This window comes from Podarcis gaigeae, assembly GCF_964106915.1.
Source record: "Podarcis gaigeae genome assembly, chromosome: 1".
Classification (NCBI taxonomy): Eukaryota; Metazoa; Chordata; class Lepidosauria; order Squamata; family Lacertidae; genus Podarcis; species Podarcis gaigeae.
In genome coordinates, this window is record NC_139678.1 from 4,254,875 (window position 1) to 4,271,639 (window position 16,765).

The following is a 16,765-nucleotide window of genomic DNA, read 5'->3' on the forward strand; positions in this document are numbered from 1 at the left end:
TCCTAGCTTCGCTTCGCTGAAGAGGCGCTGTGCAGCTTTCCCTCTCTGCGCAGCGCCCCTTCAGCAAAGCGGGAGGAGAAATGGAAGGGGCTCCATTTCTCCTGCCGTTTCGCTGAAGGGGCGCTGCGCAGAGAGGGAGAGAATTTTTTTCTCTTGTTCTCCCCCTCTAAAACTAGGTCATTCTATGGTCAGGTGTGTCCTATAGAACGAAAAATACGGTACTTGCCTTATTGATCTCCCTAATAGCAGGAGGTGGGTCGCTGCATAAAGGAGGCTTACAGCAGGCTTTTAAATTTAACACAGAATAATAGCAAATATTCTAAAACTCTGAAGAATGAGCCTTGCAACACATGTATAGCAAGAGGTTATAAGAAGCTCACCACAAAGAGATTGTGCAGCTTAGACTCTCGTGAACTATTTTAAGAAGAGTTGGTTTTGAGCCTGGGGAGCGGCATGCTGAAATCCAGGCAGCCGTATTTGTTTCTCAGGAAAAACTTTTTACTGCCTTCTGTGAGGGCTGCTTCAGATACTCATTTCTGAAGTGGTAAAGTCCTCATGCCGTGACTTCATCATCTTTGTTTCACACAGAGAGTTTCTGTGCAATGTGCAGCTTTTACGTGAAAAAGTGTGGGGGGGGACTCAGTCTGTTTTTCAAGAGTTCTGCTATCCTGTGTATTGACTCAGTTGGTTCTGTGTTAGGTGAAAACTACCTGCTACAAATGGCTCCCTGCACAAAGCTGTATTGACATATAAGGATTTTTATACATTTAGAAATAAGCATCTTACCATACTCTCCTTTCTCCCCCCCCTCCCCCAGCAAAAGATGCAGAATCCTTTTCTTTGGTATTTATAAAGAGTAGCAGAATTCTTACCCAGTCACTCAGTAAAAAAAGAAGACGACGAAAAGGCAAAACTATTTCCACTTTCCAGTGTTCTGGATAATGTTTGCAAAAGCACTGAGATAATTGCCAAGCAAGGGAAGTAATGAATGGACTACTTCATTTCCTTCCATTGCGTGTATAGGCAAAAGATGACGAAGCAGGAGTTTTGTATTTCCTCCCTTGTCAGATAGAAGTAATACTGCTCATCTTGGCCAAGTCCTCATTTTCCAGGAGAACTGGGTGGAAATGGACTTACCCAGCCTGACAACAGTCTGCTCTAATTTCACAGCACTGATATTCCAACATGGGTGCTTGGTGCTAAAAGCACTGTTACAGGCGTATACTATTGATCTTTTAAATTTCTGCTGTTTTGCATTGTCACTTGATGCACATTGCCATAATAAAATTACTGCCTGTAGGCTTTATTTTACTGTTTTCCCTGCCATCAGGTGTACAGGTCAGACCTCTTCACATGTGTCATGTGCTCAGTTGCACCTTTGAACATCTCTGCCTGTTTTTCACCCCTGCCTGTTTTTCACCCCTGCTATTCTTATTTCTGCTTCTTTCTGCGTCTTCATCTTACCTTCTGCCTTCCTTTCTTTCCTTCTCTGTAGGCTCTGATGTTCTTTACATCGGCCCAGTGAAAGGTGAGCCCCATGTGGGTAGGACTTCATCTCCTGTGACTTTTCTTTTGACTGTTTTCCTACCTCTCATCTACACGAGTCTGAAAATCCTCACGCTACAGGACGTTCTTAGTTTTTTGCTCTACTTACAAAGCATGGAAATGCAGTTCTGGGTCATCTTTTCCCATCGAACAATTATTTAGGATATTGATATTGTTGTGAGATGCTTTGAGTTTGAACATGTTGTTGGAAAAATGGCATAGTACTATTAAATCAAAATAAAGTTTTGATTTTAACATTATATCAGAAGCAGAGCCCTAGAAGCATCAGTTACTTACTCTCCTGCAAGCAGTATGTGCTTTATGATAATGTGAAGTACGGATTCACAGATCATGGGGAAATGTATGAACTCCAGTGAGCATCTTGAGATGCAAGTTCTTGCTTTTTGTGATATGCTGGAAATGGGAGCCAAATTTGCCTGTCACTCAAACTCCTGTTCTCCCTGCTCCTTGCACACTTAAATTTCTTTGCGGAACTCTTCACTTGTCTATTTGTTCTTCGTCCAGTGAAACAAAATGCTATCTTTTATTCTAATGATAACTTTGTTCTAATTCTCTTCTCTCAATTTAGGAAGCATTTATTCAAGCCCAGGGCTGTATAGCAAAACCATGACGCCAACTTACGATTCACATGATGGGAGTCCTTTGTCGCCAACTTCAGCTTGGTTTGGAGATAGTGCTTTATCAGAAGGGAATCCAGGTATACTTGCCGTCAGCCAGCCCATCACCTCCCCAGAAATCTTAGCCAAAATGTATAAACCACAGGCGCTTCTAGATAAGGCCAAGATCAACCAGGGGTAGGTTTTAAAAGCTTATTTAAGCAGCATATATTTTGAAAAAGAAGAGGAAAAAGCCATCATTTGAAATGACTAAGCCAGTCCGTTCTTTGTGTGTTGGCAGGTGGCTGGATTCTTCAAGGTCACTCATGGAGCAGGATGTGAAGGAGAATGAAGCCTTGCTTCTTCGGTTTAAGTACTACAGCTTCTTTGATTTGAATCCTAAGGTATAATGCTACGTGTGCTGGGATATCTTCTGCAGGATTTTCAGTGTCTGTGATGGAGAGACAGAAAAGGGCATGTGTACTGTACATGTGTACTGTATGGAGGGGAAAGGAGCCAAAGTGTTCTAAACCCAGTAATACTGCACAGGCTCGACGGCTCTGCAATTCTTGCCTGCTTAGAAGCTGAACCCATACCAATAGCACGGTTGCGCTTCATGTTCTAGAGAGGAAACGCTGATTCTGCATATGGATTTAATTAAGCTAGTGGAATAATTTGGTATGTGTCTTGTGAAAATTAAATGTTTATTTTTCCAATATTCAGGCTAGCAATGAATTTTGACCCTTTGGGGGTATAACTGAAGTGACAGAAGGCAAGGCGGGGGGAAAGAGAGAGTGATTCTGAATTAGACAAACAAAAACTTGTGGCTTCAGGAAGACTAGGAAAGGTATTATCTGCTGGGCTCCCTCTCCTTATGGCAACGGTGTCCTAACTTTGTCCAAAGAGGGCCAGATTTGATGAAGCAAAGGGCCGGCCAAAGTTGTTGCCCTTTTTTTTTAGGATTGAAGTTGTTGAGCCTTTTAAAAGGATTTTACCCCAGGAAATAAACTGCCACAGGGGCCAGATTTAACCGACCGGTGGGCCAGGTTAGGCCCCCGAAATGGACTTTGGACACGACCGCCTTATGGGGTTGGAAATTGGAACAGCCATAATCTGTTGGGCAACCCAGCCCAAACTTTTGCAGAACTGTTAGGTAATGAATGACTGGTGACACTACTTCATCCTACTTATATCTAGAAGCACCACTAGTTAAGCAGTGTTGATAGAACAAAGACAAAAAGGCTTGATTGCAAATGAGGCTGGAAAATGTGTAGGATTTGAGCAGATATCTTTGTGATATCTTTCCTTTATAGCAGTGAGGGTGACTAATGGCTGGATATATACTAGCTCCCTAGTGGGCTGGAAGTTTTCATCTGCCATATGCAAGCTCTGGTATTTCAGACTGACGCAGCAAATAGAAACGAAGGCATTCAAAAAAGCCTTAATGATTTGACAGGATTTTATTACTTGATTACAAAAAGCTATGTGCTATAATCCTTAAGCAGGGTCCTGTACAAATGATATGGTCATGTCCCCATAGTACGATGCGATCAGAATCAACCAACTCTATGAGCAGTCGAAATGGGCTATTCTTTTGGAAGAAATAGAGTGCACAGAGGAAGAAATGATGATGTTTGCAGCGTTGCAGGTGAGTGGAGATGCTGTAGGTCCAAATCTCTGAACTTTTAATTTTTGCCATCTTAACGATACCTTTCTCTAGAAAGTATTAGTGCCTCTGACATGCTGACTGAGCTTTGTGTCTTGCCCTATATTTTTTCAGTGGCTAGAATGGTTTGTTCTGACAGATCTTGGCTTCTTCCCCATTTTTTAGGGTTTACTTGAACCTTTTTAGGTGATTTCAAAATAATTTTCCTCCTTGTTATGTCTCAAGCAAAGGAATTTGGATTCTTTTTTGCAAACATGTTTGTATCCATCTTTCCTTTTTTTGTTGGCTTTTAAGCAAATAACGAGTACATTAGGTTACTGAACTACAGGGTTCTGGCACTGAGCCTCTTAAACAGCTGGTGATAATCCCTGGGTTTCCCAAAAATACATTCTACCCTCCTTCTCTAGAATAGGACACAATTTGCCATTTTTGGCACACACAATACAGCACATATAAACAGATTTAATGCCAACTCAAGTCTCCTTCACAAGTCTTTATTCCCTTGAAGGGGGCATCACATAATCATTATTTCAAGGGGGGGGGGCATTCTCCTATATCTGTCCTTTGTATCTGATATGCTGCCTGGCTCTTTCAAAATACGTTTCCAGAGTGGTTTAACAATCAATCTCTTTCCCCAGGAAACTCTGGAAACTGTAGTTCTGTGTGAGAAATAGACCACAGCTATTGTGCAGGAAAAAACCTAAGGTTGTAAGGCCTAACATTTATGTTTGAGACCTTCAAGTAACTTGTTAAGAGATACCTATAATACGGACAGAGCTACAGTTCCCAGACATCCCTGGGGAAGAGGGATTACTAAAGCACACTGAGATTTTTATCTCTGTGAGGAGGTCTCCTAACAATTCTCAGCTCCCTAAACAAACTACATTCCTCAGAATTCTTGGGGGGGGGCATTACTTTTCGTAGTGGTTTGATACTTGGATCATATTTGTACTGCAGACGAGATCCTGGGCATGCCCATTAGCTTCAGGGAGTTTACTCTGAGTAGGACTAGTGTTAAATACCTCTGTAATTTGGTAGTTGGAATTAGCATGACGGTAAAGAGATGCACCACATTTGCCATCTTCTGGAAGTAGAATTGGTCTTATAAGTGACACACACTTATAAGATCACCAAGCTCTGAACAGGTCACAGAGGTTTTGGAAACTTTTGGTCTTGCCAATATAAATTGGAGAGCTTCAAATGGAGAAGTTGTTTAGCACCACCCAGTAAGCTCCACACTCTTAATATATTACACAGTAGCTTCACAGGAAAATGTCAGGCATGAATGTTACCTTGCAGAAAAAGCTACTCCTCCCCACCCGCCCTGGGAGTTCTTCTGAGGATTTGGTTACGGCAATCTTCTCTTAGCCAAAGTGCGGTTTCATTTACAGTAGTCTTTATTTGGCTCTTTACTCCTTTCTTGCAGTACCACATCAATAAGCTGTCCATCATGTCATCTGAAAATCACTTGAACAACAGTGACAAAGAGGTTGATGAAGTTGACGCTGCCCTTTCTGATCTGGAGATTACTCTGGAAGGTGGGAAGACATCCACAATTCTGGTAAGGGCAGGAAGTGGGAGCTTCAATCTTGACCTAAAGAGCACATCTCTACCAAAGCATTGGGGCTGGCAATCTGGAAGAAAACATGCAATCGAGTGGATAGACCTAAATGAACATTTTGAGAGCAGCTCAATCTGTAAATGAGAAACAGACTTCTCACAGTGAAGAAACAGGCTAAAGACTATGCAGTTTTATAACTGTAATTCAGAGATGGGAACCTGTGTTCCTCCAAATATTGCTGCATCATCCCTGACATCTGGAGGGCCACAGGCTCCATACCCCTGCTGTAATGTCACTGATCATCTACAGTGGATGGGCTGACTCAACAGAGAGCAGGCCAGCAGCTCCCTCTAGCAAACTGTCAGAATGGAACAGGAAGCGAGACCCCTGGATCCCCTTGCAAGACTCTCCATTGAAGCAGTCATCTCCTGCTTCCTCCCTCGTTCTCTTGCAGACCTGTTGTTGTGATGCAATAAGCCAGAAATGCATTCCATGCGAAATTTTCTCCGGCACAAGTGTTGTTGCAATGGGTGGGAGCTCTGAACCAGTCGTGCTTTTGCACAACTCCATTCGTTTCAGTGAAACTTGCGCAGGAGACTTTTGCACTTAGGAATTATGTTGCTCACAGTAAACACTGCAGATCAGAAACTTGATGCAAGAGCACGAGTCTCTTTTGGGTTCATTTATACAGCCCAGCGTCATTAAAGAGTGCTTATTCTGAGAGACCCGACACTGCCAAGGAATCCCAAGCAGGTCGTTCTGCCAAGCACATCCCTTGTGGACCAACTTGGATTGTTCATAGGTTGTAGAGTCTCTGGAACTACAGATTTCACCCTCCAGAGATAAGCACCCTGCTCTCATACACAATTTTTTACATGATTCCTTATGCTGGGATGCAACACAAGTCTTTGATGTTGCCCATCTTTCAACTTGGTTCAGTCTCTCATCTCAGCCTTTTAAAATGTGTAAATAAATCAGAGGAAGGATATCAAGATTACTGTGTAACACAGGAGAATCTGCAGAAGTTTTAATGGAAGTTACCCATTTAGCCCTGCTGCCTATGATGTAAGGATTTCATCCTCTTTCGATTATGGAGCATACCTGTTAAACTTTTCTGTCCTAGCGCAGGGGTTCTTTTCTTTTCCCCATTTCTTTCCAGCAAGCAACTTAAATGCCAACTGAGCAGTGTTAAGTGGGACTCACTCTTGTCTCGGGCATTGGGCCAGACGGATCAGTGCAAAGAGCTGGGGTCTCTTAGAGAGGCCCAGGCAAGGAGAAACAAGCAAAGTGCAGCGGAAATCAAGTCATTACCTATCGGCTTGCAGCAGTTAATCAAAAGAAAAATGACAAGAGAGGTGCAGAGACATCAACATAATACCTAAATAATGTGGGGTATGGGGAGCTCACCATATAGTGTTCCTCTTGTTGAGTAATCTGAGGCACAAAAACTGGATGATGTGGAAAGATGATAAGGAACTCCAGGCACCCATTGTAATATAGCACCCTGAGCGAAGCCAAAATGTGATCCCCCCCCCCAAAGCCCTTGCACTGCCTTCCCCAAGCTGGGTAAGTGAGCTTTGGGAAGGAAGCGCAAGGGCTCTGGCAGAATCCTAGAGCCCTCCCACCTCCTTCCCAAAGCAGGGCAAGCACTTACCAGGCTTTGAGAAGGCGGGCACCCCTTCAACTTGGCACCCAATGGGAGGGGAACTAGTTGCGCTGCCCTAAATCAGGCACTGAACCATTCACCCAGTTCATCAGTTCGCTGCTGAGTTTCAATAGTTTGTTCTTTATAGGAGGATACAATTTAAATTCAGGCACATGCTTTCCTGAAGACTCATTCGAAATGATCCCTGCTCTTTCTGTTGCTGTAAAGTTACTGCCTCCACTGGGATGGCTCATCTCAGACACTGAGAACTCTTCTTACAGAAGCATGTGCATATTTGGACAGATGGGGAAAGGAAATTAGCTGTTGGCTAAGCAAAGCTCTGCATGCAACTCTGGAATGCCTTTGTCTTGAAATGCAAGAGCCATCGGAATCTGTGTCCATTCAGTTCTGCAAGTTTGAGGAATGCCCATTCCAGTAAAGGCAGGATTCTATTGGCCTGAGCTTCTGATTCCTCAGCAGCTGAAAGAGAAGGAGCTGCGTATGGTGCCCAAGGGCAGAGGGGTGGATTGGAAGTCATTTATAGCTTTGGAGGCACAGCTGCCATTCTCTGTTGCAAAGCAAGGTTCACTCTATTACAGACAGTCATCAGCTGTGGGGGGCTGACCTCAGTCTGGAATGGTTACTTTTTTTGGTAGATTCCCACATGAGTCCTTCTCAGGCATTAATGTCTGAAGAGGAAATATCAGTGTGTTGGGGGCATGGAGTGGAACATAATGGCCCCACCCCCAAGGTTCGCATACCTGCCCACCTGTCCCAGACGTTTCCATGCTGAGCAGAGAAGTTCCAAAGGGGCTCCCAGTTGAGCAGAGACTTCTACAGCTGCAGGCAGAAGGCCCATTATAAACCCTACTTGCTCCGGTAAAGAAGGACTGGGACTAAATTAGTAGGGCTGGGTCACATGGGACCACCACATGCAACCCTAGACCTTCTACATACAATGAGATTTTCCCCTTAGGCACATCACCTGAACAGGCCATGATCTTGTTTTAAAAGGCAAGAGAGAATATTTTAACATGGACTCGGTATGCATAAATAAAATTATTCTGAGCCTGTGCAGTTCCCCCGGGTCATGTGGCCATCATGACTAAGCCGCTTCTGGCAAAACCAGAGCAGCGCACGGAAATGCCGTTTACCTTCCCGCTGGAGTGGTACCTATTTATCTACTTGCACGTGCTTTCAAACTGCTAGGTTGGCAGGAGCTGGGACCGAACAGGATCTCACCCCGTTGCAGGGATTTGAACCGCCGACCTTCTGATTGGCAAGCCCTAGGCTCAGTGGTATGAATATAATACTGTACTGCACTGGAAAGTTAAATAGGAGCCTGTCTTTCTTGTTTGAAAGCATCTGGAAAAAACCAGACCATTTAGCCTCTCCAAAGATCTGAAACAACACAGTTTTCTAGCTGGCCATCCATAGCCAGAAAGTCCTTGAAGTCTTGTTGCTATAATTGTTATTTCAATTGAATCAGGTCTTTTCTTGTTCTTCCTCCTCAAGCAAGGATACTGCCTTTTTGAAGCAACCCTGCAAGCATTTTAATAAGCTGAATCGCTGTCCCCAATGCATTTCCCCTCCCAGTACTGATTCTTGTTTCTGGCACATGAAACACACAATGGCTGATGTCTTGTTTTCAGGGTGACATTACTTCGATCCCGGAGCTTGCCGACTTCATTAAAGTCTTCAAGTAAGTATTGGCTGGAAATCCTGGGAGTGCAGCAAAGATCAGTGAACCTTAATGATAAAAATGGCAATGCTTCTTTCGTAGAATCTCTAGGGGTTCCCTCGGCTTGGCTTTGAAACCTGAAGCAGCCTCTACCACATATACTTAGGAGGTAGATTTTTTTAAATGTTACAGATGGCTTAAACATCTTATGCACTCAGCCCCTGGATTTATTTTCACTGCCAGGGCTTGACAACTAAGAGTATCTTTGAGTATGTTTATTATCCATCTATGTGCTCATGAAGTCCAAGACAGGTACTGGAGTAATATTTAAAGCTATGCAATGATAACCGCAGCTAATCTCTGCACGCTGATCAGGTTGACATACTGTACTTGTGTACTTCACTTTGGGAAATTAAGTGATTTGAAGTGTATGAAAACATCAGTTGTGGTGATTGATTTGGTACCTGCAATCCATCCCTCAGTGCTAAATAAATAATGCCAGAATTGTACATACGTCTGTGCGTGAAGTGACCCATTGTTCGAATTTATGGGTTGAATCCAATGCTGGTCCTACTCAGAGTAGACCCATTTAAATTAATGGCCCTCCATGAGTCATTTCCATTCATTTCAGTGGGTCTGCTCTAAATTGGGAATAGCACTGGATGCAGCCAATGGCTTCCATATTGGAGGATAAGAACTGCAGAATGGTTTGAGACCCAGCATCTTACATTTTAGATATTAAAACTGGTTCAGGTCCTTTACTACTCCTTAGATCAGTAGCTGGTGCTGAAATGTTTTCTGTGATGGAGTTCACCCTGGCAGCCATCCCAGCTGTCCTAAAATTAGGGACTGTTGCGTAGCTTGAAATATCACTCCAGTACCTTCCTTGGACTTCATGAGCACATAGATGGATAATAAACAAGCTTGATTCCGGCCAGTTTGCTCTATTTAAGCTGCCAGAAAACACCAGCTTTAGGCTAGCTGCGCTATTCTTTAGTCAGATTTATTTTGATTTTTAAATAAGGCTTTTTATTTGGAGGGGGAGGAAGAGTATTATCTTGGATCAGGGCATGTGGAAACTGGAAACAGTTGTGTCTGGACTTTGACTAATGTCTTGGCAGCCTTAGTCGTCTATTGCAAGCTAATACCCACCATACTCTGGACATGAAAGGAATCCAGGAATTGGTTGTATGTGTAATATAGCAAGGTATGTAGAGGAAGTGGAGAACAGTTGTTTGCAAGGCAACACATTAAAACGTGGGCTGCTTTCTGGGCTATTAGTGGTCCCTAGGAAGTCCTAGTCATCCTTGCAGTGTGTTATAGGTAGCTGCTTCTCCATCCCCACCCCAATTCTTTTCATATTGTGGGGTGGGGAGACGCTAAACTGCCTTTCCCTTTTGTTTCCTGGGCAACCTGAGACGTATCAGAGAGCTGCAGTTTTAAAAGTGGAAGCCAGCGTGGTGCTGGCAGAATGTTGGATTTAGATGACGAAGGGAACCTGGCTTCAAATGGCCCCTTCTCTGTGAAACTTGCTGGGTGATGTGGCAAGTTGTATGCTCTCTGCTAAACTTAGCCCTCAGGGTTGTTGCAAGGATATAACAGGCTAAATACTTTTGAGTACGATGCCCTAGAAAAAGAGTGCGCTTAAAATCTGGCTTTTTGTTGTTGTTGTTTTAAGTGAGCAGCAAGATTCAGAAGAAAAAATATCAGGCTGGGCCCACTGTAGATTTCTCCAAACACCAGGAAGTTTGTATTTGGGGCATTTTGCAAATGGCCAAAAGGCCAGCATGGGGATGAAGTAGGACCTTGTTTGGTGCTAAAACGAAAAGCTGCACTGGAGAGTAGGAACTGGAGGCAAATGCCTATGCCTCTGTTGAATCACAAGCGCATTAAGAATAAACAACAGCAACAGCAGCTGGCAAACATCCTGCCTTCCAAGAAACCTATCCACGTTGATTTATTACCCAAGCAGTTTCTGCACAACTGCAGCAGGGTTCTGGAATCTGCTGCTACTTTGCCTAGAGTGCTCTGGTTTGTGAGGGGCCTAGTCATTGCCAGCCCATGCAGATTACAAAAAAACAGCTGAGTTGCACCACATATTACAGGATAGGATTCATCAACCCAGTGCTCTCCTGCTCTTTCTGGACTACAGCTCCCATTTGCCCAGCCAGCATGGCTGTTGGGATTTGCAGTCCAAAATAGCTGAGGGGTATCTGGTTGATGGAGCCCGGAAAATGCAGTTCAACGCCTGACTATAGCTATGCGTTGCAGGAGAAGTTCAGCAACTGCAGATATAGAGGTATTTGCTTGCTTGCTTGCTTGCCCCAGTCACTCTGGGCAACTGCCAACAAAAAATAGTAAAAACGCAACACAACATCGCACACTATGACTTAGAAGCACAGAGACTTAGAATTGTAGAATTGGAAACGACCCCAAGGGTCATCTCATCGTCTTCTGTGTGAGCCGGTACCTTCGCACATGCACACTGAGGCTTATGCTGATGAGTTCCCCTCCAAAAAATAAAGTAAAGAAGGTGGGTAGAAAAGAATATCAAGTCAGTGGGGCAGCCGCATGGCTGACCATTCATATGGAAGCCCCAGTTGGCACGGGATGGTTATCTGTATGTAAGCAGGAAAGCTCATACCATTCCTCTGTCACATAATTCAGCATTGGTTCCTGATGAAAATATGAGCCAAGGCAATGTGTCCCTTTTGTATACAATAAGCCTGCAAGTTAGCCAGGGGTTCCATTCTGGGGATGGCGCCTAAAACCAAAATTGCTCATACTCAAAACATATTGGGTTCAATGGTGGGTGGCCAAAGTCGTTTTTTTCTGAGACCCTCCTCCATTTTTTGTTCTTGTTTCTTGCTGTGTGCATGAAGCTGAATAAAGCACATAAAGTGAAATGCGTGTAGGGTGCGGGCTTTCTGTAATCTTCACAGGAATGGTGGGAACCATTATACATGGTTAGGCGGAGGTTATTCTGCCACCATTTCAGATTTAGTTTCTGAAGATCACTCTTGGACTTGAGTTGCATGTGATACGTGCTGGGTGCAAACATGGTTTTGCCTCATATTCATACTAATTGCTAACAGGCCAAAGAAGCTGACGCTGAAGGGTTACAAGCAGTACTGGTGCACCTTCAAAGACACATCTATTTCCTGTTACAAGAGCAAAGAAGAATCCAATGGGACTCCGGCCCACCAGATGAATTTGAGAGGTAAGAAAAGGCAAGCAGGGTTTTTCTAAAATAGTTTTTCGATTGGGTTTTTTCAGAGAATTGAGTATAGTCAAACAAAACAGAAAACACCATAATAAAACAAAGCAATACTTTCTGTGTGTACATTTATAGCGGAAATGGGGGGATGTGGCTGGCAGTCAGGGAATACATGCAATTTTGGTATACCTCTTCCCATTTCACCTCTAGTGTTGCATTTGTGGTTGGTTTGTTTGTTTTTAAATTCTGCAGCACTTAAATAAAAGTGATCAAGGTGTCTTTGCTTGCTACCTAGATGGGCAGGAGAACCCTGGTCCAAGCAAGGACATAAACATTCCTTTTTGCTTGTCATGCAATATCATCCCACTGGGAGATCCGTTCAGCAGCTGCTTCACCCCTCTGTCATGCCGTACTGTTTTGTTGGAGGCAGGGAAGAGGCCGTCCTGAAGGCTGTCAGAATTGATGGCAAGCTACGTTGGCCATTGTGCCACATTAATAACTTTTAGAGGGTTTAGTTGGCTCATGGAGTAGAATAGCATGGCTGTGTCCCCATTACCCAAGCAGATGGTGCTACTGCTTTATCTGCCACAAACAAACCCTTGTATGTGTGGCTGTGACAAGCAGAGTCCCTACAGAATGTTCTGCTGCTGGTCTGAAAGCAAGACTTCATTCTGCATAAATTAGAGAGAGAGAGACTTTAGCTGTTCTTATTTCTATCTCTGTCAGGAAAAGGGGGGATAATATTCATAATCGCAATGCAATATGTATGCTCCCAAATTAACTACGTAAAGGGTAAAGCAAATTGCAATGAGGAGCTTTTAGAAGACATGAGGAAAAAACAAACTTTTTGAGAAACAAAATCAGTGCTACTTTGCCTAATCAAAACTAAGCTATTTTATTATCTAATAGCATTTCCTGGTTTTAAGCATTCCCCCATCCCTTTTAGTATGCAGAGACATTTATTCAGATACCATTTGCAAGGAATTTCTGCTGCATCTGACATTCCTAAGGCTACCAGCTCTGCTTGTATTCAGCAGTAAAGTATTCCAGCTTGGAGGGTTGTGAAACAGGCATGGCTGACATCCTTTTAAAAAAAAAGCCTTTGAGGCAGAAACGGAGAGAGGCTGCCAAATGACCTCAGACTATAGCTACGAGGATGTGTTCTGGGGAAGGGAAGCCTGGAATACCTTTTTGGGAGCTTTTGAACAAAGCTGCTGCTGCTGACTGAATTTTAAAAGAATTCTTTAGGAGGAGCTGAAAAAGGACTAAAATTGCATTCACTGCTTCCAAGAAAAGCGATTCCTTTTAAGAATCACACTGCTTCCCTCTCTAGAGGAGGGTTGTGTTAAAAGCTGCAGCCCTGAAGATGGTGCCCACATTCATCAAGATCCACCGGCACATTGGGGTATTCTCACCATTTCAGTAGTGTACACCCCCCCCCCAAGCACTGATTAAAACCGTGTTTTAAGTTCTCAGATTTGAACGTTCGCAATAGCAGAGAAAATTGCACATAAAATCCAGGGTATGCAAGAAAAACTACAAGCATTTTACGCCACCTGGCAGAACTTTATTCCATATGCATCCAGCAAAGACTTACAAAAAGGACACAACAACAGCAGCTGTGGACATTTGGCAACTTTAATGTATGCAGCTGGAACTTTTTGTGGCTTGAAGAAGTCATGGTGTACCTTGTATATATATATATATATATTGCATTGGTCCTTTTGCTGTATTTCTCCCGTTCCCTTTCCTGTGTTTTTGTACTGTATTCTTTTTCTTTTGGATAAATAAAATTAAAAATAAGCAAACCTCACTTTTGAGATGAAAAGGTGGGGGTAGGATATCTACGTCAGAGACTGGAGTGTCCAAGCAGGCTTACCTGCCCGTCCCCCTTTTCCTTCACAAGTGATCGAATAGTAAGCCATTCTTACAAATATTAGGCCATTATTATGAATAAAGGTACCCCTGACCATTAAGTCCAGTCGCGGGTTGTGGCGCTCATCTCTCTTTACTGGCTGAGGGAGGCGGCATTTGTCCGCAGACAGTTTTTCCGGGTCATGTGGCCAGCATGACTAAGCTGCTTCTGGCAAAACCAGAGCAGGGCACGGAAATGCCATTTACCTTCCCGCCGGAGCAGTACATATTTATCTACTTGCATTTTTGGCGTGCTTTCGAACTGCTAGGTTGGTAGGAGCAGGGACTGAGCAACGGGAGCTTACCCTGTCACGGGGATTTGAACCGCTGACCTTCTGATCGGCAAGCCCTAGGCTATGTGATTTAGACCACAGCGCCACCCGTGTCCCATATTATTATGAATAGTAGGCCATTTTTATTTTGCTCTGTGCTTTCCATCCTGCCTCAGTTTCATTCACAGCTGCCTCTGTGTCCAAATGGGAATCCAGGAACAAGTCGTTCCATCCCTTTCCGTGATCCTTATCTGCTAATAGTGAACCCAAAACCAGACGACATCCAGCATCGTGTAGTAGAACACATCTTATCTACACCCACATCCTTATGCAGAGTATAAAACCTTGCTCTTTTTTATTGTAGGGTGTGAGGTGACTCCTGATGTCAACATCTCTGGCCAGAAGTTCAACATCAAACTTCTGATCCCCGTGGCTGAAGGCATGAATGAAATTTGGCTCCGTTGTGATAACGTAGGTTTGGGGATTTGTTACAGGGCAGCTACTGCACATGCTTATTTGTGAAGAGTGAGTAGGGGGTGAGCGCTGCAGGGCTCTCACAAAATTCTGGGACTGGCTGGCCCTGCATATGGAGCCTTATGGACAAGGAGGCTTGGAGGCAGTGTTACCTAGGGTACCGTAGCACCCAGTTTATTTTATGTGCGGGTTGCTTGCAGGTGCATTTGTTTCTTTGAACCAACTGAGAACAGGCAGCTGAAACACCAAAACAGCAGTGCCCTTGAGAATCAGTCAGTATCCAAGGCCCATCTGAACAGAGTGGTTTTGTCTGCAGGCCTTTGAGGGAAGGGGTTAAGCAGGCCTCCTCAAGAGAGGGAGTTCCAGAACCTAGACACCACCAACAGTGAGGCCCTTGCCTCAGTGGCAGGCCACAAGATCAGAGCCTCCCACAGAAGTTTTTAACAGGTGGGAAGAATCATGGGGAACAGGCGGTCCTTTAGATAGCCTGGGTCCAAGCCCTGTAAGGTGTTTAAGGTGACAAATCATCACTGTGTGGCTGCCTGCAAAAACCTGAGGGCATTTCTCAGTACTGACCCTATCCCTGGCAGCAAGAGCCAGTGAGGTGAAACAGTGGCAAAAGCAATTTTTTTCTCAATTTAACAGAAGAAGTAACTAAAGGTGGCTTATTTTCAGCTGCGCATTTAGTGGTCCATATCCCGTAGTAGTTTGCAAATCCATAAACAAGCCACCAATTTTATATATGTGTCTCTTCCACCCACAACCCACAGTATGAAGGTGAAAATACAGGGTTGCAAAGATGCACAGATGCGGTATTCGGATTCAGCACTCACTGGGATTGAAACTTAATTCCAGCACAACTTTATGAAACAGAATGCCACGATATTTGTGCAGGATGAGCCCTTTTGTCACCTTTCTTATGGTTGGTTATCCTGCAAATGCATTTGGTGTTAAGTTTGGCTTACCATGTATATACCAAGAATTTCAGATCTGGAATTGTCAGAACCAGAGTGAAATGAAGCGAAGACTAATGGGCACCTCCTTTTCCTTTCAAACTGTAGGAGAAGCAGTATGCACACTGGATGGCAGCTTGCCGGCTAGCCTCCAAGGGCAAAACCATGGCCGACAGTTCATACAACTTGGAAGTTCAGAACATCTTGTCTTTTCTGAAAATGCAGCATCTGAACCCAGACCCACAGATAATTGCTGAGCAGGTCACCACGGACATCAACCCTGAATGTCTGGTTTCCCCTCGATACCTGAAGAAGTATAAAAACAAGCAGGTACTTAACTTTGGAGTCTTATTTTGTTGGAGCCTTTGTCCAGAAAACAATGTGGGTGGATTTCCAAATACGCCCAAAGGATCGTTTCCTCCACTTTGGACCCGCTTCCTTATGCTGGCCAGCTCAATATTGGACATAAGATTGTAAGGTCAGTGGGGGAAAGACTCTCTCCTTCGCTGTGTTATTTTGAAGCCAAGCATTGTGTGCACTGATGACACTGAAAAATCCAGGTGGTTTAAAAAAAAGAAATGGTTTTAAAAGACTGTGTTTCCTATCTGCTGTTTCCTTAATGCACCTTGAAAGATGGAGTGGGGAGTCTGCTCTGTGTTCATAATTACAATACTGATGGTCATTCCAGATTCATTAACATGGTGTACAGAGGTGTGTGATCTGCTTGTCAACTTCCCTGTGCTTTGGAGAGTGGTCGTGCCCGTTTCCGCTAGTGGGGATTGTTCAGTTGCTTGAGAAGTGGTGGGTGGTGAGCATGTAACTTCACACGTTCAGTTCAGGCTGTCTGCCTCTGCTGTTACAGATAGGTAGCCGTGTTGGTCTGCCATAGTCAAAAAAAATTCCTTCCAGTAGCACCTTAAAGACCAACTAAGTTAGTTCTTGGTATGAGCTTTCGTGTGCATGCACACTTCTTCAGATACTCTGCTGTGTTCTTCTCTTGTTCCTTCCACTCTACCCACTCCAGACCAGAATTTAAGAAATCTCTCTCCACCTGTAGTGTCTGTCCTACCAGTTTCAGGTAGGTAGCTGTGTTGGTCTGACGCAGTCGAAATAAAATAAATAAATTGTCCAGTAGCACCTTAGAGACCAACTAAGTTTGTTCTAGGTATAGAAGTGTGCATGCACATGAAATCTTATACCCAGAACAAACTTAGTTGGTC

General features: G+C 43.9%; 1 protein-coding gene across 7 annotated transcripts in view; it reads left to right on the top strand.

Annotated features, from left to right (window-relative positions):
- FERMT2 (FERM domain containing kindlin 2) overlaps positions 1-16,765 on the top strand; it is a 93,978-nt gene that overhangs the window by 66,028 nt on the left and 11,185 nt on the right. For 3 of the 7 annotated variants that reach the window (XM_083734058.1, XM_083734057.1, XM_083734059.1), the window contains exons 5-13: positions 1,496-1,528; positions 2,135-2,360; positions 2,464-2,566; positions 3,703-3,810; positions 5,255-5,389; positions 8,687-8,736; positions 11,811-11,935; positions 14,483-14,589; positions 15,654-15,875. In XM_083734058.1, coding sequence (XP_083590184.1) covers positions 1,496-1,528; positions 2,135-2,360; positions 2,464-2,566; positions 3,703-3,810; positions 5,255-5,389; positions 8,687-8,736; positions 11,811-11,935; positions 14,483-14,589; positions 15,654-15,875 — 1,109 coding nt within the window. Of the gene's footprint in view, positions 1-1,495; positions 1,529-2,134; positions 2,361-2,463; positions 2,567-3,702; positions 3,811-5,254; positions 5,390-8,686; positions 8,737-11,810; positions 11,936-14,482; positions 14,590-15,653; positions 16,401-16,521; positions 16,666-16,765 lie in introns of those variants that run through there. The other 4 variants (XM_083734062.1, XM_083734060.1, XM_083734061.1 and 1 more) reach the window with 2 other exon arrangements.